Genomic DNA, 19,147 nt, shown 5'->3' with positions numbered 1-19,147 from the left:
ACTATGTTAAATGAATCTAAGCTACCTAAGTATTTTTGGGCTGATGCTGTTTATACTGCAGGTTATGTCTTAAATAGGACCTTAATAAGACCAATTCTTAAGAAAACCCCATATGAATTGTATAAGGGCAGAAAACCTAGTGTGAGTCACCTTAGAGTATTTGGGTGTAAATGCTTTGTATTGAATAATGGCAAAGAAAATCTTGGTAAGTTTGATGCTAAATCTGATGAAGGTGTGCACATTGGTTATGCTTTGAATGGTCATGCATATAGAGTCTTCAATAAAAGGTTGCTCATAGTAGAAGAATCAATGCATGTTGTGTTTGATGAAACTGATCATAGTATATCTAAAGCTGCTGATGAACCTGACAGTAATGAATTTAAATCTGTTTTAAATCAAAATGAATCGATTCATTTTGATACTGCTGATACACATGCTATACAAGAATCTACTGCAGCTGCAGGTTTGCCAAAAGAGTGGAAAACCCCAAGAGACTTAACCCTTGATAATGTCATTGGGAACATTGAGAAAGGAGTGTCAACTAGAAAATCCTTGAACAATTTCTGTGAAGCAATGGCCTTTGTATCTCAAGTTGAACCCAAGAATTTGAAGGAAGCTCTCAAGGACAGTAACTGGATTTTAGCTATGCAAGAGGAACTGAATCAGTTTGCTCTTAATGAGGTCTGGACTCTTGTTCCTAGAATACCTGAGATGAATGTAATTGGAACAAAATGGGTATTTAGAAACAAAATGGATGAGCATGGAGTGATCATCAGAAACAAGGTTAGGCTTGTAGCTAAAGGGTACAATCAAGAAGAAGGGATAGACTATGATGAGACATATGCACCAGTGGCTCGGTTAGAAGCTGTTAGACTACTGCTTGCCTTTTCATGCATCAAAGGGTTCAAGCTATTTCAAATGGACGTGAAGAGTGCCTTTCTAAATGGCTATATAAATGAAGAGGTATTTGTCTCACAACCACCAGGTTTTGAAGACCATCAACATCCAGAATATGTGTTCAAACTCCAAAAGGCTCTCTATGGACTCAAGCAAGCTCCTAGGCAATGGTATGAGAGGCTAAGTGATTTTCTAACCTCACAAGGCTATGAAAGAGGCACATCAGATAAGACCTTGTTCATTAAGAAGAAAGGAGATGACTCAATTCTAGTCCAAGTATATGTGGATGACATCATTTTTGGATCAAACAATGGAGAATTGTGTGAAGCTTTCGTGAAAGTCATGAAGAGTGAGTTTGAAATGTCAATGATGGGTGAGTTGAACTATTTTCTAGGTTTGCAGGTCAAACAACTCAAGGATGGCATTTTCTTGAGTCAAGCCAAGTATTGCAAGGATTTGCTAAAGAAATTTGAAATGGACAAGTGTAAACCTATCAGCACACCCTTCTCAACAAGCTGTCATTTGGATCATGATGAAGCTGGAATTTCTGTTGATGAAACCAAATACAGAGGACTCATAGGATCACTGCTGTATCTTACTGCCAGCAGGCCAGATATAATGTTTGCAGTGTGCATGTGTGCAAGGTTTCAGTCTGCTCCTAAAGAATCACACTACAATGCTGTCAAAAGGATTTTGAAGTATTTGCAAGGAACTAAAGAAGTTGGCTTGTGGTATCCAGGTAACATTTCATTAAGCTTGACTGGGTATTCTGATTCAGATTTTGCAGGTTGCAAAATTGATAGGAAGAGCACAAGTGGAACCTATCATTTGCTTGGATCAAGCTTGATCTCATGGCAATGCAAAAAGCAGGCTTGTGTAGCTCTTTCCACTGCTGAAGCAGAATACATTGCAGCAGGGAGTTGCTGTGCTCAAACTATATGGCTTAGACAACAATTGAATGATTTTGGTATCTTACTTAACCATATACCTCTGCTGTGTGATAATACAAGTGCAATCAACTTAACCAAAAATCCTGTCATGCATTCAAGAACCAAACACATTGAAATAAGGCATCATTTTCTAAGGGAATACATATCTAATGGAACATGTGATATTAAGTTCATTGGTACTGATTTATAACTTGCTGATTTGTTCACAAAACCATTAGCCAAAGATAGGTTTAATTTTCTGCTTAATGAATTGGGTATTATAAATGTCAATTGTACCTAGCAGTAAAAAATTAAATCTGTTTATTCGCAATTAAATGTGTTTATTTTCTGCACTGATACGCATTGATGACTAGGAAAGAGAAATTCTGATCTTTGACTGCTTGACTGATTTAGTGGGCATTAACCTCTGTACCTTTGACGGTTTTGGTCATGGTTATGTAACCGATTTGATGGTTTGGGTGCTCAATAAGAATTTGAGTGTATGCATCGTGACCCTAAAGATTTGGTGCTTATTTTCAAAGATACTCTGCACAAAATTCAGAAGCATAATATCTTCATGCATATCCACTCATAACTGCCATATCAATCCATTTATTCTGCTATAAATCTGTGTGAATACTTGCTACCCACATTGGCCATTCTCTTTCTATTCTCACCATTTGAAATCAAGAAAAGAATTCAGGTTACCATGGCTTCGTCTTCAAGACAAAAACAGAAAGGCAAGGGAAAGCAAACCACTTCTCAAGGTGTGTTAGAAGGATGGTTCGCTGGAAATGAAGAAGGCATCAATGCCTACATTCATGAAACAAGCAGGAAGCAGATCAACATACCCAAGGTGCTGGATTTCAACTGGCTGAAATCTGAAAAACTGGTAGAAACAAGGACTGTGTTGAAGCACCAGAAACTGAAAAAGATGCTGGAATTAACGGGTAATGTCTATCCTGACTTGGTTAAGGTGTTTTATATTAACCTCACATTGGATGGGAAGAATATTGTCTCTTACGTGAAAGGGACAAAGATGAAGATCACAAGTGAGGTATGGAATTCTGTGGCTGGAATAAAATATGCTGGACTGAAAGTAGGGAAAGGAAATACCAGTGGAATTTCAGAATTCAACAAGCTGCAATATTACAAAAGTTGCATGAGGAATCCTACAGAAAGCATAAACAGGTTCCATGCAGGGCATTTGAACCTCACTCCACGTTTAGTTGCATACATCATAGCTTGGCAACTGATTCCAAGAGGAACAAACCATGTTGTCCTACATGAAGAGGATCTTATTCTCCTATATTGCATCATGAACCAGATTAAGGTAAACTGGGTGTTCATTGTCAACGAACACATGCTGAAGTCAAAAAGGTTGGCTGATTACAAATTTCCCTATGCTATTCTTGTTTCCAAATTAATTGATTACTTTGGTATTGATGTTACAAATGAGAGAAACGACCCTATCAAAGCTGTAAGTGAGATTGATACTTCAACTCTCACCAAAATGGGTTTTCACAAAATTGAAAACAAGTGGGTGGTCCTCAAGGAGAAGGACACTCAAGCAGAACATGAAGATGAGGATGAAGCTATTCCTATGGATGATGACTCTCCTGCTGCCCAATCTGAACATGAGGAAGTTGCTGCAAATGCCATAGTTGCCTATCAAAGTCCAGAATACCGTGGAGAACCAATGTCTATGTTTGAGAGGCAAGTGTTGTACCGTCTTGATGTCATGTCTGCAGAACAAAGGGCACACTTTGAGGCTACTCATGCAAGGTTCCAACACCTTGATCATCAGATTGAAGGGGTTCAGGCACAGCTTGCAGAGCTTTACTACAAGGATCAGTAGTTTGTTTTTCTGCTTTTAATGCTTTCATTATCAGTTTTCAAGTTTATGTAATGTTGAACAATTTGGTTTTCTGGTTCTGAACTATTATGGTTATAATTTCTGCTTTATATCCCTTTATTCCCTATCCCTATATGCTGTTTGATGAATCCAAAGGGGGAGAAAAATAGCTCACCATGCTAGGTGATGCTAGCTGAAACAGGGAGTTGATTCTGCACCTTTAAACAAATTCTGCATGTTATGCAATATTGCTGTTTTCTGGTTTAAAGTCTGGTGCAGTGCAGGTACTTAAAGCAACGATGCTATGAGGTTAGCTATGGGGATTTGTCTCCATCAAACAGGGGGAGATTGTTGAAGATGGTTGCTGCCCCTTCAAGATTGTGTTTGATGAAGACTTGTATGTTGTGTTTGATGAAGACATTTATGTACTTTCCATGTATTTGTTCTTTCCTTTAAGAATGTCTTAGTTAGTGCTTAGAGGTTGTCTAAGAGTAGCTTTTTGCTGAGTAACTCACCTCATAACCACTGGCCATGTGTTAAGAACAAGCATAAGTTTTCTAAAACTGTTTTGCACATGTTTTACACAAAAACACGTTTTACTGCATAAAAATAAATCTGTTCTTTTCTAAATAAACAGATTCATTTTCTTCACTGATGCCTTGGCTAAAGTCTTGTAAAAAATTTATTTTGTGCATCAGGTATTTTGACTAAGTCTTCTTCTTTTCAAAACGACTGAGTTTCAAATAGTTAAACTTTCTCTGTTTTCGTTTTGAAAAATAAATCTGTTCATCTGTAAATGAATAGATTCTTTTTTGCCTCTGGTGCCATGTCAAGCTTAAACGTTTTTCAGTTTTATCTCAGCACCAGAATGGTTGACTAAGTCTCCTCACTTAACAAACTCTCTAACTGCTTTTGAAAATAAATCAGTTCATTTTATTTTCAATCTGTTCATTTTATAACAGCTTTAACTGTTTTTCAAAATTCTGTTATAAGCTGGCCTTCTATAAAATGCAAACTTGTTTTCTGAGTAAAATAACAATTCAAACAGTTCATACATTTGCAAAAAACAAGTTTTAACAGCAGAGAGTTAAGTGTTTTCAAGGATTAGCATTTGTTCTTCAAAGATTTCAAAAATCACAAAGTGCTTGTTCTTGGTTTGGTTCCAAAAGTTTGGTGTGAGGTGCAGCTACTGTTCTAGCAATCTTGCCTACTGGTTTAAGGCTGATCTTTGTTACCTCAATCAGGTGTAGTCGTTTCACTTCTTATTACTTGTAATAGTTTGGTTGAATCCTCTTCTTGATAGGTGTTCTTGGAGAGTGGATGTGTGTGTATGAGTGCTGAAATAGGTTTTTTCAGCAAGAGTACCTAAGTTCTTGTAGGTTTCAAGAACAGTGGGAAGTGTACTTGATTGTACTGTGTGTTAGTGAATTCCACCTGTTGTTGGTGAAGACTGGATGTAGCTCAGGTTGAGTGAACCAGTATAATTGTTTGTGTTCATTCTCTCCTTCACTCTGCAATTTCGTTTCTGCATAATTGATAAAACAGCAGAGAAATAAATTTGTTCAATTGAAAAATCTGTTCTTTCTGGGCACAGTGCATACTGTTCTTGATTTCTGAAAAAACTGTTTTAATCTGATAAAAACATATAAAATCTGCTAAAAGCCACTGGAACAGATTGACTGTGATAGGTTGCTCAAGAAACTGTCAACGCCATTAATTGAACCTTAAACAATTGCTTAAAGTTGTAGCTTGCTGTTCTGTGATTAAATGTTCTTAATTTCTGGAAAATTGCTTAACATCAAGAAGAACATTCATAGTCTGTTAAAAGCCACTGGAACAGCTTGTTTGCAAAGATCACTCAATTAATTAGCATGCTATCAATTGAACCTTAATTACTTGCTTGAAATTGAAGCTTGCAGTTTTGTGTTTCACTGTTTTTCAAATCTGATATTTGTGTGTGTGCTGCTGGAAATTTTCACTGCATAATCTTGTGATTAATCTTGCTGAATTAAAAGCTCTTCAAACAAAAACAGTGCTGAAATAAATCTGTTCATTTTCACATAAATCGATTTATTTTCTGTAAAACTGGGTTAAACACTGTTTCTGCGAAGAAGTTTTAAAAGGTCAATTCACCCCCCCTCTTGAACTTTGGCACTATTAAACCCAACAACAAGATCAGTTTTTGAAATCAAGTTTTCTCCAAGATTGCTTAAGGCTTTGGATATTTCTCTAAGAGTGAAGTAGGACTTGTTGTGTACTTTGATTTTTGATTTGTACCAGGTTTGTATCAATCATATTTCTTCTTGATTTGTAATTCTGTAAGTATTGGTGTTCACAAAGTCAGAGGGTATTCTGATCTGTGGTGTGCCAAAAGAAGTGTGTGTTCTTGAGGGGATCAAGATCACTTCTTTGGTGGTTGTGTGGTTGTAATATGGTTTTTTATTACTTAGTGGATACTCAGAGGTTTCTGGAAACTGGATGTAGCTCTTGATATAAGAGTGAACCAGTATAAAATAGCTTGTGTGATTCTTTCTCTCCCTTAACTCTTGTATATCTATTTTTAGTTGTTTTTACACTTTGTTGATAAAAACAACCGATTGAATCGCAAAAACAACCGGTTGAATAGCAAAAACAACCGGTTGAATTTTTGGAATTTAACTAAAATTGTTTTCTATCTTGTGTTCTTTGATTCCTTTGGTTGTGATTCTTCTTTGAATTTCATTATACTTTCAAAGTTTGCGAAAATCTTTTATAATCAATTCACCCCCCCCCCCCCTCTTGTTTAAGGCCCTCGATTCTAACAATTGGCATCAAGAGCTAGGTTCTTGAAAGATATTCAAGTTGATCAAAAGTTCTGAATTGTTGAATTGATGGCTGATAAACTACCTTTGAGGAAGGTGCTTCTATAAATAGACCACCACTGTTTTGTGGTGTGAACTACCAATTATGGAAGGTACGAATGGAAATCTTTGTTGAATTTATTGACAAAGGTATTTGGAATGCAATTAAAAATGGACCTTTTATTCCCATGGTTGAAAATGAAAAAGTTATTTATGAAAAACCTTGGTCCCAATGGACTGAGCAAGAAAGTAAGAAAGCTCAATATGATTGCATTGCTAAGAACATTATCACATCTGCTATAAGTTCTAGTGAGTTTTTCAGGGTATCTCAATGTGAGTCTGCAAAGGAAATGTAGGACACTCTTGAGGTGACTCATGAAGGGACAAATGATGTGAAAAGGACAAGAAAGCGTACTCTCATACAAAAGTATGAGATGTTTAGAATGCAAAAGGGTGAAACCATTGTCGAAGTGCAAAAATGGTTTACCCACATAGTAAATCATCGTATGAGTCTTGGGTAAACTTTTGATAAAGAGAAACTCAACATCAAAGTTCTCAAGTGTCTTGATAAGTCATAGCAACCTAAAGTCACTGCCATATCTGAATCAAAGGATCTCACCTCCATGACCATTGCCTCATTGTTTGGAAAGCTAAGAGAGCACGAATTGGAGATGGATTGCCTGAATCTTCAAGAAAATAAGGATAAGAGGGTGAAGACAAATGCATTGAAGGCTGTTGGGAACAAAAATTGTCAAGACTCTAGTAATGAAAGTGAAGAGGAAATATTCAGCTTGTTGTCTAAGAAATTAAGCAAGTTTCTCAAGAGGAGAAACAACAAAAATAACTCATCCAACAGGTATGACAACAAGAAATCTATTGAGTTTAAATCTAACAAATATACATGTTTTGGGTGTGGTGAACAGGGGCATATAAAAGCTGAGTGTCCTAATAAAGAAAGTCAGGAAAACAAATCTCACAAGAAGAACAAATCAAAGAGAGCCTACATTGCTTGGGATGACAGTGGTGTCTCTTCCTCAAGCTCATATGCAAGTGAAGAAGAAGAAGCAAAATTGTGCTTTATAACCAAGCAAGAAAGTGACACCAGCAGTGTAAGTTCTAATTCTTCTATTGATAGTGAAAATTATAGTCATATACATGTTTTGGGTGTGGTGAACAGGGGCATATAAAAGTTGAGTGTCCTAATAAAGAAAGTCAGGAAAACAAATCTCACAAGAAGAGCAAATCAAAGAGTGCCTACATTGCTTGGGATGACAGTGGTGTCTCTTCCTCAAGCTCATATGCAAGTGAAGAAGAATAAGCAAAATTGTGCTTTATAACCAAGCAAGAAAGTGACACCAACAGTGTAAGTTCTAATTCTTCTATTGATAGTGAAAATTATAGTCAACTTCTCAATGCTTTTAAGGAAACACATGAAGAAGCTAACAAATTGGCTCTTTCAAACAATAGATTAAGAAGGTTGAATAATTGGCTGGAAAAGAAAGTCAAAGTCTTGGAAGAAGAACTGAAAAACTTGAAAAATGATTTTAAAAATCTGAAACAGTCTTGTAAAAGATCTTCTTGCAAGAATGACTCAAATGTTTGTGAAAATTGTGAATCTCTTGAAAAGAAGATTCACTATCTTGTGAATAAGATTTTTAAAGGAAAATCAAATTTTGAAACTGTCCTAGCATCGCAAAATTGTGTTTTTGGGAAATTTGGACTGGGGTTTAATCCACAGAGCAAGAAGAGTGGTGTTTCAAAACCTTATTCAATTGTCAGGAAATTTTAACAGGTTGAAAAATCAAAACAACCGGTTGTTACTTACTTCTATTGTATGAAAAGAGGTCATTGTGTTAGGTACTGCAAAATTAGAAAAAAATTTGTTCCTAAAGGTGTTATGAAATGGATTCCTAAGAATCCTAAGGTTTCAACTGATACAATTAATGCTCATGGACCCAAGTTTGTAAAGGGACCAAATCTTGATGCTTGATTTTTGTCTTATGCATGATTCTTTGGTGGAAAAACAGCACATGTGATTTCATATAATGTATTGTAAATTTCTTTTGAAAATGTCATTTTGTAATGAAAACAGTGCTTATGAGATCTTTGAAATTATTAATACAAAATAAAATTGAATTATGCATTTTAAAATATTTTATAAAATTCTTATTCTGAAATATATTTTTCGAATGTAAAATCCAATTTATCCAATATATATATTCTTAAAAAATACTTTTTAAAAGTGAAAGGATTTTAAAAAATAATTTTCATTATTACACTACAATGGAAAAGTGAAAAACAATTATAGAGGTGAAGGATACAATTGCATAGAAAGCTTATGCTTGCATTTGCACCAAGCCCATTCCTGTTATCACTGAATTGAAACTTGCAATCTTTTATTTACATTAATTTAACCAAATATTACTCTTGGTTAACAAATAACTTTGAGTAAGTATTCAAATTAATCCAAAAAGATCGTTGTCCTAACTAAAAGGTCCTTGAATTAAAATTTTATGCAATTAAATTCTTGATTGTTCATTTGATATTTATGTTAAGTGTTTCTCTTAATGGAAAGTTAATAACAATAAAATGATTGTTGATGGTCACTGCATCCATGACAGATAAAATGAAACAAATAGCAGTGCAGCCATGGAGCCAAAGTCACATACTCTTTCTCTTCCTTTTTCATATTGCTAATTTGGCGCATTCATTGCTTTGATGCCATGTGACAGGAAGCAGGGATTGTTCGACATCCTTAGAAATTAGTGACTGAACCTTTTTTGTTCTACAATAGGGTAAAGTTCCTTTGGTGTTATGTAAATTTAATAAATTATTAAATACATCATCCCTCTAACATTTAAATGTTTTTTAAATCCTCAAAAATTTAAGCATCTTTGAAGTACTTTTCAATAAATATTCTTGTATTAAAACTTCATATCAACTTTCTATTTGTCATAGTCACCAAAACAAAATTCTAAAAAAAATGTTTAGACTTTAGAAGAACAAAAATGATACAAATATTTTTGGAGGATGTATTTAATAAATTTGAAAGTTTACATAATCAGAATGTATTCAACTCATTTGATATTATGACATAGACTGCTCCTAGTTGATACACCAAACATCTATGTTATAGAACATGAGAAAATCATCACTGAGACAAGCATTGCTACACAGGAATGCCCTCCAACAACCCTCAACTATGATGGGGTTTGGACAGTTATACAGATTATTGTCTTCCCAGCTACGCATATCCATGTCCTTTGGATATCCCACCAAACAACTAATGCAATATCAGAAGCTTAACTCTTCACGAAGATGATGATAATGATGATGATGATGGCTTCTCACAAAATCGAGCATGCACATATATGTTTTCTGGGCACCTCATCAACTTTTTTCTCTGTTTGCGCCAACAAAAGAAAATTTTCAACATTTTCGGTCGTAATACTTGGTCCTAGTTAGCTTTAGAACATTGCTAAGTACCTTAAACCTATACAGAACTGCTCTTTGAGGTATACATGAATGATTATAAAAAACTGTTACACAATATATTCCAGAATGAAATATACCTGCTTTCGCTTTGAGCAAAGATGGCTGGACCACAACATGCATGGTGATAATAAACCCTTTGGGAAGCTCTCCTAGAGGTACTCTACACTGGCCAACCGTTCTGTTGTTATCCAAAATTCTCCCACCACTTATCAGTTTTATATCATTTGCTGCCTTTGGTATAATTTTCTTGTCTAAGAACAACCAATACAATTTTTTTGTTAGAAACAAAACAAATAAATAAGGGAGAGGAATATAACACCACAACAACAGGAACTCAAGGAAAAATTAAATATAACACGTGTCCAAAATAAGACAAGGTACATAAAAAATTATCCATAAGTCATAATCCACCCGATAACAACACTAAAAGACAATTTTCTACATCAAATATATATCTTGTTGTTAAAGGGTAAATCATTTAGTGGAAGAGACTAAATGAGAACTTAACTGAAATTGCCGTCGAATTTAATAGTCAATACCAGAACCAGAATATCACAATATGAATGTCTGGTTATATAGCCAAACCAAACTACCCATCTTAATTCTAGTGAGCTCAAACAGCATTTTTTAACAATGATCTAATCTTTCTCCCCTACTTTTTACCCTTTTCCTCCCCTCCCTCCTCCCCTAACACTTCAATTGTTCTCTCTCTACCTTATATATATTATAATAAATCTGTCCAGATTTGGATAAAGATCACCTAATTATATATTTTTTTTCCATCCATTCATTGTTTTCCTTTTCTTTTTTCATTATTCAATAATTTTCATCCCCTCCAAATTATAAAAAAAAATAGTAAACTTAATTTAATTTATGCAAAATTAGTTTAAGAGAAATAAATAAAAATATTAAATTTATATTAATTTTCAAAAAAGTCAAAAAGAAATATTGATTGCAAAACATTTAACTTACATAATATTTTTGTTTATATTTAGATTAAAAAATGTAAGAATTTAATACAATGATGAATCATTTAAAAACAAGTAAAATAATAAATAAAGTAATTTTGAGACCATGTTCAAGAAGATATAGAGAACTATGTAATAAAAAAAATCTCAAAAAAGTAAAAAATAATATAGATAAACATCAAAATATACGAATGCAACAAAGTAATACAAAATATCATAAAATAAAATGTGTCAACAAGATTCGAGGAGTGGTTCAATTTAAAAGAACTCCGCATAAGCTTTTCTAAAGCGCCACCTACTAGCTTTTCTTAAAGCACTTTATTAGTTGTTCTAAAAGAAAGCAACTTACTTTTTTAAGAGCTTTTATTTGAAGAGTGTATGTTCTAGCTTTTTTAAGGAGAAAACAGGTAAAAATGAAATCGGGTCAAACGCTACCTAAGTGTAATGGTGTAAGAAGTATAATGGGGAATGCAGCAAGTTTAATAAGATGTGAACTAGCAAAATGTCTTGGAGGTAATTTGAGGATCATGTTATGCCCCAAGTCAGCTTTTAGGTATCCAGGATCAGTCAAACAAACTGACTGAGATTGATTCAGATGCCACATATAGAATTCAAACTAAACAGACAAAATGGAAAATCTCCAAGTACAATATATAATTGCAAAGGACATATCAAACTCAGGAAACTTTTTGCAAACAGTCACCATGCTCTATGGGAGTGGTTCTTGGTTTCAGAAGTGCCGCCAGCCACTAACAACAAAACAAGTGTAGCAGAGATCAAATTGTTTTTTTGAGGTGTATAGTGGACATACAAGAAATGATAAGATTAGGAACATGTATCTAAGAGAAATTTAGAGTAGATCCTACTTAGAATATGTGAAGTGAATGGACATAAATGTAATCGCATTCAAAATTCAAAGTAGAGAGTACATAAATGCATTGAGAATGTGGGGTGGCTGGCAAATGCATGTGCTTCAAGATTTGGTGGGGAAAAACTAGTAAGAAAGAGATATTTGCCAACCGTGAATAGAGGCCATAGTCCTCCCCCTATTAGGCAGCTACGTCATGGATTTGGCAGCTGCTATTGACAACTCTGGTTTTGATACAAGATTGTAATTAATGTTAAGATGAAAAAAAAAAATCACAGGCACTCGTATATATAATAAACCACAAAAAGTCATGATGAAAAGAAAGCAAGGAGCTAAAAGACGGTCTCAATGGCCAGTGACCACTATATGGACCCATTAACCAACCTTAACTCAAACACTTGATCACAACCAAATGTAGTCAAGACACATTTTCTCCCTGTATTTACAAACTAACAGAATTCCAGACAACATTCTAGCATCACATGTGGAAGAGGTTTATGATAATAAGGGTAAACAAACATGTGACCATCGATTTCTTTTGTTCACTGTTTGCATATCCAATCCCACAATTCAAATGTACATGCCTAGACATGAGGGTTGCAAAAATTCAACACGTGACGCATTTAAAAAAAAAAACATATCAAGTTGTTTCCAGCCCAATAATTATTAATGGTACCAAGGTTTCAAAAAAAATACAGTCCATTTCAGCCACAGAATGAAGGTTTTAAGGCTCTCCACAACCGAAATTTAAAAAACCTTGACCAGTCCTTCCCATAACCCGAAATTCAAAAAAACAAAAATGAAAGAGCTTTCTACCTATTTCATCAAAGTATCACATTCCCTAATTTTTAAAACCAGCAAGAAACAAAGAATCCACTTCACCTAAATCTTCCCCCATTCAAAACAAAAAACATTTTTTTTTCAAAGCAAGCCCTTCCAACTCTAACGCCCCACTCACAGAGAACTCCAAAACTAACAATCCAATTCGTGAGCAGAGAACACACTTTCAAAACAGAATCAAGCAACACATCACTTCCAACACCTTCACGAACACGGTTTTCTTTAAAAGAAAAACCAAAAATCATAACAACAGCCCTGTTTGCACAACAACAAAAAAAAAAAGGAAAAACACACGGAAAGCTCGCAGCAAACACGCAGAGCCACTGACTTCACGAAAGTTCAATAACTCGGAACCAAAGCACTGGTAGTAGGTTAATTGAAGGCAACACCGTCCTCAGAATTAAACTAAACAGCAAAGAAAAATTGACCATGGAAAATGAAAAAAAAAAAGTTAACCTTTGGGCCACTCTGCAAAAATCCGGTCCTTGAGCATAGATACGGTGGAAGCAGGGGAATAACGAAAGGGTCCCATATCGGATCCATCGTAGAGACGAAACTTGAGCTCAACTAGTTCTTCCTCCGGCATCTCTCACTCTCAATTCCAATCGCTGATAATAATTACAATAAATGCTTCTTTCGAAACAAAATAAGAATAAGCTTCAAATAGATTCTGCGGGATTCAGACAATAAGAAGCAAAAGGAAAAATCAGACAATAAGAAGCAAAAGGAAAATTGCCAACGTCACAGCAAACCCTATCCCCCAATATTCTCTCTCTCTCACACACACACACCCTTTTTCTTTCTTTTGCCAAATCTATCTATGACTATTAACATTTTCTTTTTCTCTCTTTGTCAATGGAGAAATCACAATAACCTTCTTTCCTTATTTATTTATTTATTTATTACTTCTTTGCTTTGTTCCTATTTATAAGATACACATTAAAAATGGTGTTGCATCTTTTTATAAGATTTATATATATTAATTACTATTTAATTAATTAAAGTCATTAGGAAACAATAGTTTATATTGTATTAACTAAAAAATACAAAATATATATTTTTCTTAAAAGTTCACACGTATTTATGTCATTAAAAACAAAAAAATTATTGTGATTTACTTATATAAATTAAATAATAATAAAATTATATTAAAGGAAATAAAATTATTTATTATATAAAATATTTAAATGTTTGTTATTTATTCATTAAAAAGATTGATAAAATTTATTAAATGCTTGGTAATTAATATTCCTCAATATATTTAGATAAAATAAATTTAAAGTTTGATATTATATAATAATTAGGGGGAAAATATGCTTGTAACATATTATAAAAATTTGTATTAATTATGATTTATAATCAATTGAAAATATAACATTTTTAATGGGTGGGTAGAAATGTGAAATGGGTTCATTCTAAGAGTTCATTTAATAAATTATGTCACCTTGATTTAGTTCGCATTTTAAATATATAATTTTTTTTTCTCCTAATCTTAAGTCGTTAAAATTATTTTTTAACTAACTTAAAAAATAACTAATTAACTTAAAATAAGTATATGTTTTTAAGATTTAGGTTATATTAATTAAATTAATTTTAATATTATTTGATATATAAATTATAATGCATGTATATGATTTAATATTTTATTATAATACTTTTAATTTTTAAAATATAATTATTATTTTATAAAATGGATAGGTTAGATCGAATTTATTCTAGAAAAAGTGGGCTAAGTAAAAAAATGGTTTGATTCAATTTATACCACAAAATTCTTTAGTCTAAACTGATTTATTTTAAAAGCTTTTTGGAATGAATTTTAAGATCAGCACATTTAACATCTATAAAAATCTTTAAAAAATATAATATTAATTTAGTTTAACATTTTTTAATTTGTATATTTTATTTTATTTGAAAATATTCCCGCTAACTTGCTAGCTTTTACGAAAATCATAAATAAACCTTAATTAAAATTTAAAAAAATGTAAAACAAAAGTCGTCTTTTTAGGTATAAACATTTCTCCCAGTGATTGTGGTCAAATTCAAGTATTCAACATGCAGCGAATTGGGATGACAATTCCTTGGTCTTCGATTCTCGTCCACTGAATTTATTTTCTTCTTTTTAAGGAAAGAAAAAGTGAAATTTGAGTTAGTGAATGAATCAGAGGAAGTTGCATTTGGCAATTACTACCGACCAAAGGATCTTTTGTTTTTGCTTGTCTAAACATCAATAACTCAAAGACGTAAAACAATCACAAAGGTAGATTTTAGAATCCCAATAGGTTTCAACTTGTCAATTGTCTTCTAATGATTTTGACAATTCACATTTTGTCCTGCTTCTATTTAACAACTCTATATATTGATAAAATATTAAATTAAATTATTTAATAAAATATTAATAAAAGTAGTTGTAGGACTGGTATAAATTTTGATGGATGTCAAACTATCATAATGTAATGACGAAAGTAGTTCTGATTTTTGTTTTTATCTGAAGGTAAGAAAGGGGAACAAACAAAGGATGACAATAAGAAGGATGGCTTTATGAAACTAGGAACTCCCTCACCATTTAAGTGGGTGTGTTCTTAATAAAATACTAAAAGTTCATAAGAATGAAAATAAAGATAGTTGATTAATTTTTCAAATAGAAATGGATGAATGTGATTATAGGAAAGTGCCATTAATAATTTTGACTAAGTCAAAGGTTTTTTAAGGTATTTAAAAAATCACATCATTTTAATAAATCACTTGATAAAATGAAACAAACACAAGTAGAAAAAAAATATTAAAGATTTAAGTATAGCATAATGACGCATCATTTTTACATTTGTAAATTATATTTGTTTACTTAGAACTAATATCAAACAACATGTCATGTCATATATTTCTCAAGGCTTATAAATATAAACACTATTCTATATTAGAAATATATTATTTAAATATTATATTTTTTTTATCGTTATGGCTAAAATAAAATGATCTCATATAAGGTCTGATTTAGAAATGAAAATTTGAATAGAGCTAAAATATTATATTGAAAATTTTCATAAATAGTTTTAACTAGCTCCACGGGTTGTGTAAAGGTTTTATAAACGCGATTACAGAATACTTTTTAAAATAGTTTTACGTACAGGTAAAAGAAGTATTGTGTGGGTAATAAAAAGAGACCATGGAAATTTTAATGTTTTATACTAGTTCACATGTAATTTAAGTTACATATAATATATTTTAAAAAATAATCATTTAAGAAAGGTATTAGAATTATGGAAAACAGATTTATAAGACTTAAACAAATTCTGTTAAGATTTTTCATTGAAAACTTGATTCAACCAATTGAATGTTAGGTCAGTCAATTTCAATTTTTTCGAATCCTTTTCAAAACTATTGAGTATAAAACAACCGATTAAAACAATAAATCAACAGGTTATTTTTCACTACTTTAAAAAATATTTTTCTTTTAAAAGAACTTGATTGATCTATTTTAGATTAAGTTAAGGGTGGAATGACAAATTCTAATCTAACCAGAACCCATGTCCACAAGCATCAACCCAACCTTCAAGCAATCTTCATGGATTTAGAGACATCAAAGCTTTAAATTCAATAATTTCTTCCCTCCTTATACTCTTGTATGTTATAACTTTTGCACTAACTTAAAAAAATAAAGTTTACCATTGTAAATCCATTTTCTAACAGCACATCTTTAAATAATACTTGCAAAAAATTACAAAAAAAAAATTCAAAATATAATTCCATCATCTCTTTTAACCATTCTTTACAAAAAAAGTCTTTTTCTTCCTTTATCTAAAATTGCTTTACAAAAAAAATTTCAATTTTCTTTAAAAAGGAAATAAATAATTTAAAATACAAAAAAATTTAAAAACTAAAACCAATTTACCTTCTTATATTACAATAAAAATATAATATTTAAAAGAGCGAATCATCTATATATGTTTACAAATCTTATACATTATAAAAAAATATATATTATTGTAAAATATTGAATAAAGTAAAATCAAGTGAATATAATAACTTATAAATTTTAAAATATATAATTAGCTAGTTTTCCTTTTAAAGAATTCTAGAGATGTTGAGTTAACTAATTATAATTACACTCAATATATAACCTATTGTATATAATTTTTTTTAGTAAAAATAAAGGGGGGGAGGGGGGTACATGGATCAATGTCAAAGGGAAAAAAAAAGGAGGGGAGTAAAGATGGAGTAGGAAAGCACTTTCTAAACCGCTGATTGCACTTAACAATTTGAGGGTGCCCTTAGTATTCCTAAGATAAATTAAAGTAATTGACATCCAATTTAATGGGCTATAGTACGATTTCCCTAAAACTTAATATGAATTGGGTTCCGCACAGGCTATTGTTAATTGTACTTCTCCTATTTACTAATTCACTGTCCTTTACTTCTCTTCCCAAAATTACCCTAAAAGGAGACTTCCTTCCTCATTCTTCAATACCTGATTGCCTTCACCCTCACTGGTTGAGCTCAGATGGATCTTCATATCATATTTGTCATCCTTTTGCCCTCACCCTAACTGTTTTTGTTTCTATCTCACCGTTATTTGCTCAATTAGTTGTTTGTTCTTACTGTTTTGGGCTCAGTTCAATCTTCAATGCAGATAAAAAAAAAAAAAAAGTTCAATGTTCAATGATGAGAAATGCATTTATCATTCTAAAAATGTACATATGTTTCCTGTAACACCACCATGACCATAAATTTTCAAGTGACCTTTATTCTCATTTTCATTTTTAACTATATAAACTATAAACTTGATTAGTATCTATTTGACTAAATATAAATAATTTATTTATATCGGTCAAACTTTATTTGGTTTTTCTTGAAAGATTTGTTTTCCTTAATTGTTTTAAAATGAAGGTGATTTTAAGTCGTTTTGGAGTCCTGTTTTTCTAGTATTTGGTATAGTAGAAAGATAATGGTAAATATAAGAGGGAAGTGTTATTAGTATGATTTTATACATTGCATCAGTTTTTATTTATTTATCTTTTATTATTGATAAAAAAGTAACAATTTTAATAAAAGAATTTACCTTTACAAACTATTAAAGCATTTTCCTTCAGATCCTCCTTACTTACTTGCCATTGAAAGGGGTCAACTTGTACACACTTTTTTATCCTCACAACTCTTCACTGTTATCTTCTCTCCATATCAAAGGAAACATCCTCTTTCATGACTCCCCACTTACCAACACAGTAAAAAGACCAGACTTTAGAACCATTTTGGGACAAAGCCCCAAAACTCAACAAATAGATTAAACAATGAATAAATATGCCATATAACTCTTTAAAAGACAGAAACAAACAGTAAAACTAACTCATCTTTTTTTTTCCATTATGCTGCCTTTTATCTTTACAAAGCTCAACACAAACAACCCATAACAAACCCAAATACCACCCAACCCAACCAACAAAACCAAAAATCATAAGAAAACATTAAACTGAAAAAAAGTAGAACAGTGATTAACAGGTCAGTAAGAAGGTGGAAGCAGAAGTGTATCCAAAATGGAACGGAAGAAGGGACTCTCACAAAAGACCACTTCATGCCCTTCCTGATGATGATGAAGATGATGATAATAATATAACACTGTGTGATAGAACCCTTTTTTTAATTTTATTTTTATATATTTTGATAGATGACTAGAGCCAGAGAGCACCAGCTTCTTTGAGGAGAGGGACGAGGGTGCCATTGATGTGGCAGGCCATGACTCTGTCCATGGTTCCCACAAGCTTGCCTCCGATGAAGACGACAGGAACAACAGAGGGAGAGCCTAGTAACCTCATCAAGGCTCGTTCGAGGTCCTTCCCTCGGGGATCCTCGTCCAACTCGTGCACGGTTGGGTTCACCCCCATGCCGCAGAAGAGCCTCTTGATGGCGTGACACATGCAGCACGTGCTCACACTGAATATCACCACCGCATTCTCTGATGCCAGCCTCTCTATGCGTTCTAATGGATCTCCCACCACCGCGTTCCTTGGTGTCACGTAGCTCCCCCACGAAGTAGCTGCTTGGTAGTGCATTTTTCAAAAGAAGAAAGAGTGGTTCTCAGGTGCTAGATAGCCACACACAGAGAATGAGTATGAGAATGAATGACTGAAGTGAGTTTGGTAACTTGGTTTGGTGTTTGGTGTTTGGTGTTTGAGCATTGATATTTATAGAGGTGAAGAACTAACACTGCCTAATGGGGTGTGCAATATTGTGCTTTTTTACCTGAATATTATTATAATATGGAAACCTGGTCTCACTCTCATCTCATCACTAGTCGTCACCTTATGCCATGTAAGAGAGAGACAGAAAGAGGAGAGAGAATTGCATGTGATTATAGTAACTAACTACTTATGATTAATGGAAATTTCTATTTTCCTGCTTTAGAGTGTCATACTCAATAATGAGGTTTATTTGCTTAAGCTTGGGAGAGGCAATTCTTCCTG

General features: G+C 32.8%; 2 protein-coding genes across 3 annotated transcripts; both read right to left on the bottom strand.

Annotated features, from left to right (window-relative positions):
• Positions 1 to 9,530: 9,530 nt before the first annotated feature.
• Positions 9,531 to 13,563, bottom strand: LOC137813661 (membrane-anchored ubiquitin-fold protein 3-like). 2 transcript variants are annotated; one of them, XM_068616034.1, is made up of 3 exons: positions 13,149 to 13,563; positions 10,094 to 10,267; positions 9,531 to 9,924 (listed from the first exon to the last, which is right to left on the bottom strand). In XM_068616034.1, the coding sequence occupies exons 1-3, from the start codon at positions 13,276 to 13,278 to the stop codon at positions 9,869 to 9,871; spliced, it is 360 nt and encodes a 119-aa protein (XP_068472135.1). In that variant the 5' UTR covers positions 13,279 to 13,563; the 3' UTR covers positions 9,531 to 9,868. The 2 variants fall into 2 exon arrangements, with proteins under 2 accessions (XP_068472135.1, XP_068472136.1); XM_068616035.1 differs by having other exon boundaries at positions 9,531 to 10,014; positions 13,149 to 13,560.
• Positions 13,564 to 18,023: 4,460 nt separating this feature from the next.
• On the bottom strand, positions 18,024 to 18,853 carry LOC137813660 (glutaredoxin-C1-like). The gene has a single exon (XM_068616033.1). It carries the CDS (start codon positions 18,734 to 18,736, stop codon positions 18,356 to 18,358), a length of 381 nt encoding a protein of 126 aa, XP_068472134.1. The 5' UTR covers positions 18,737 to 18,853; the 3' UTR covers positions 18,024 to 18,355.
• Positions 18,854 to 19,147: the final 294 nt, after the last annotated feature.

This window comes from Phaseolus vulgaris, chromosome 1 (genome assembly GCF_000499845.2).
Source record: "Phaseolus vulgaris cultivar G19833 chromosome 1, P. vulgaris v2.0, whole genome shotgun sequence".
NCBI lineage: Eukaryota > Viridiplantae > Streptophyta > Magnoliopsida > Fabales > Fabaceae > Phaseolus > Phaseolus vulgaris.
Note: the sequence above shows the minus strand (reverse complement) of the source record. Positions and strands in the feature narration are given on the sequence as shown.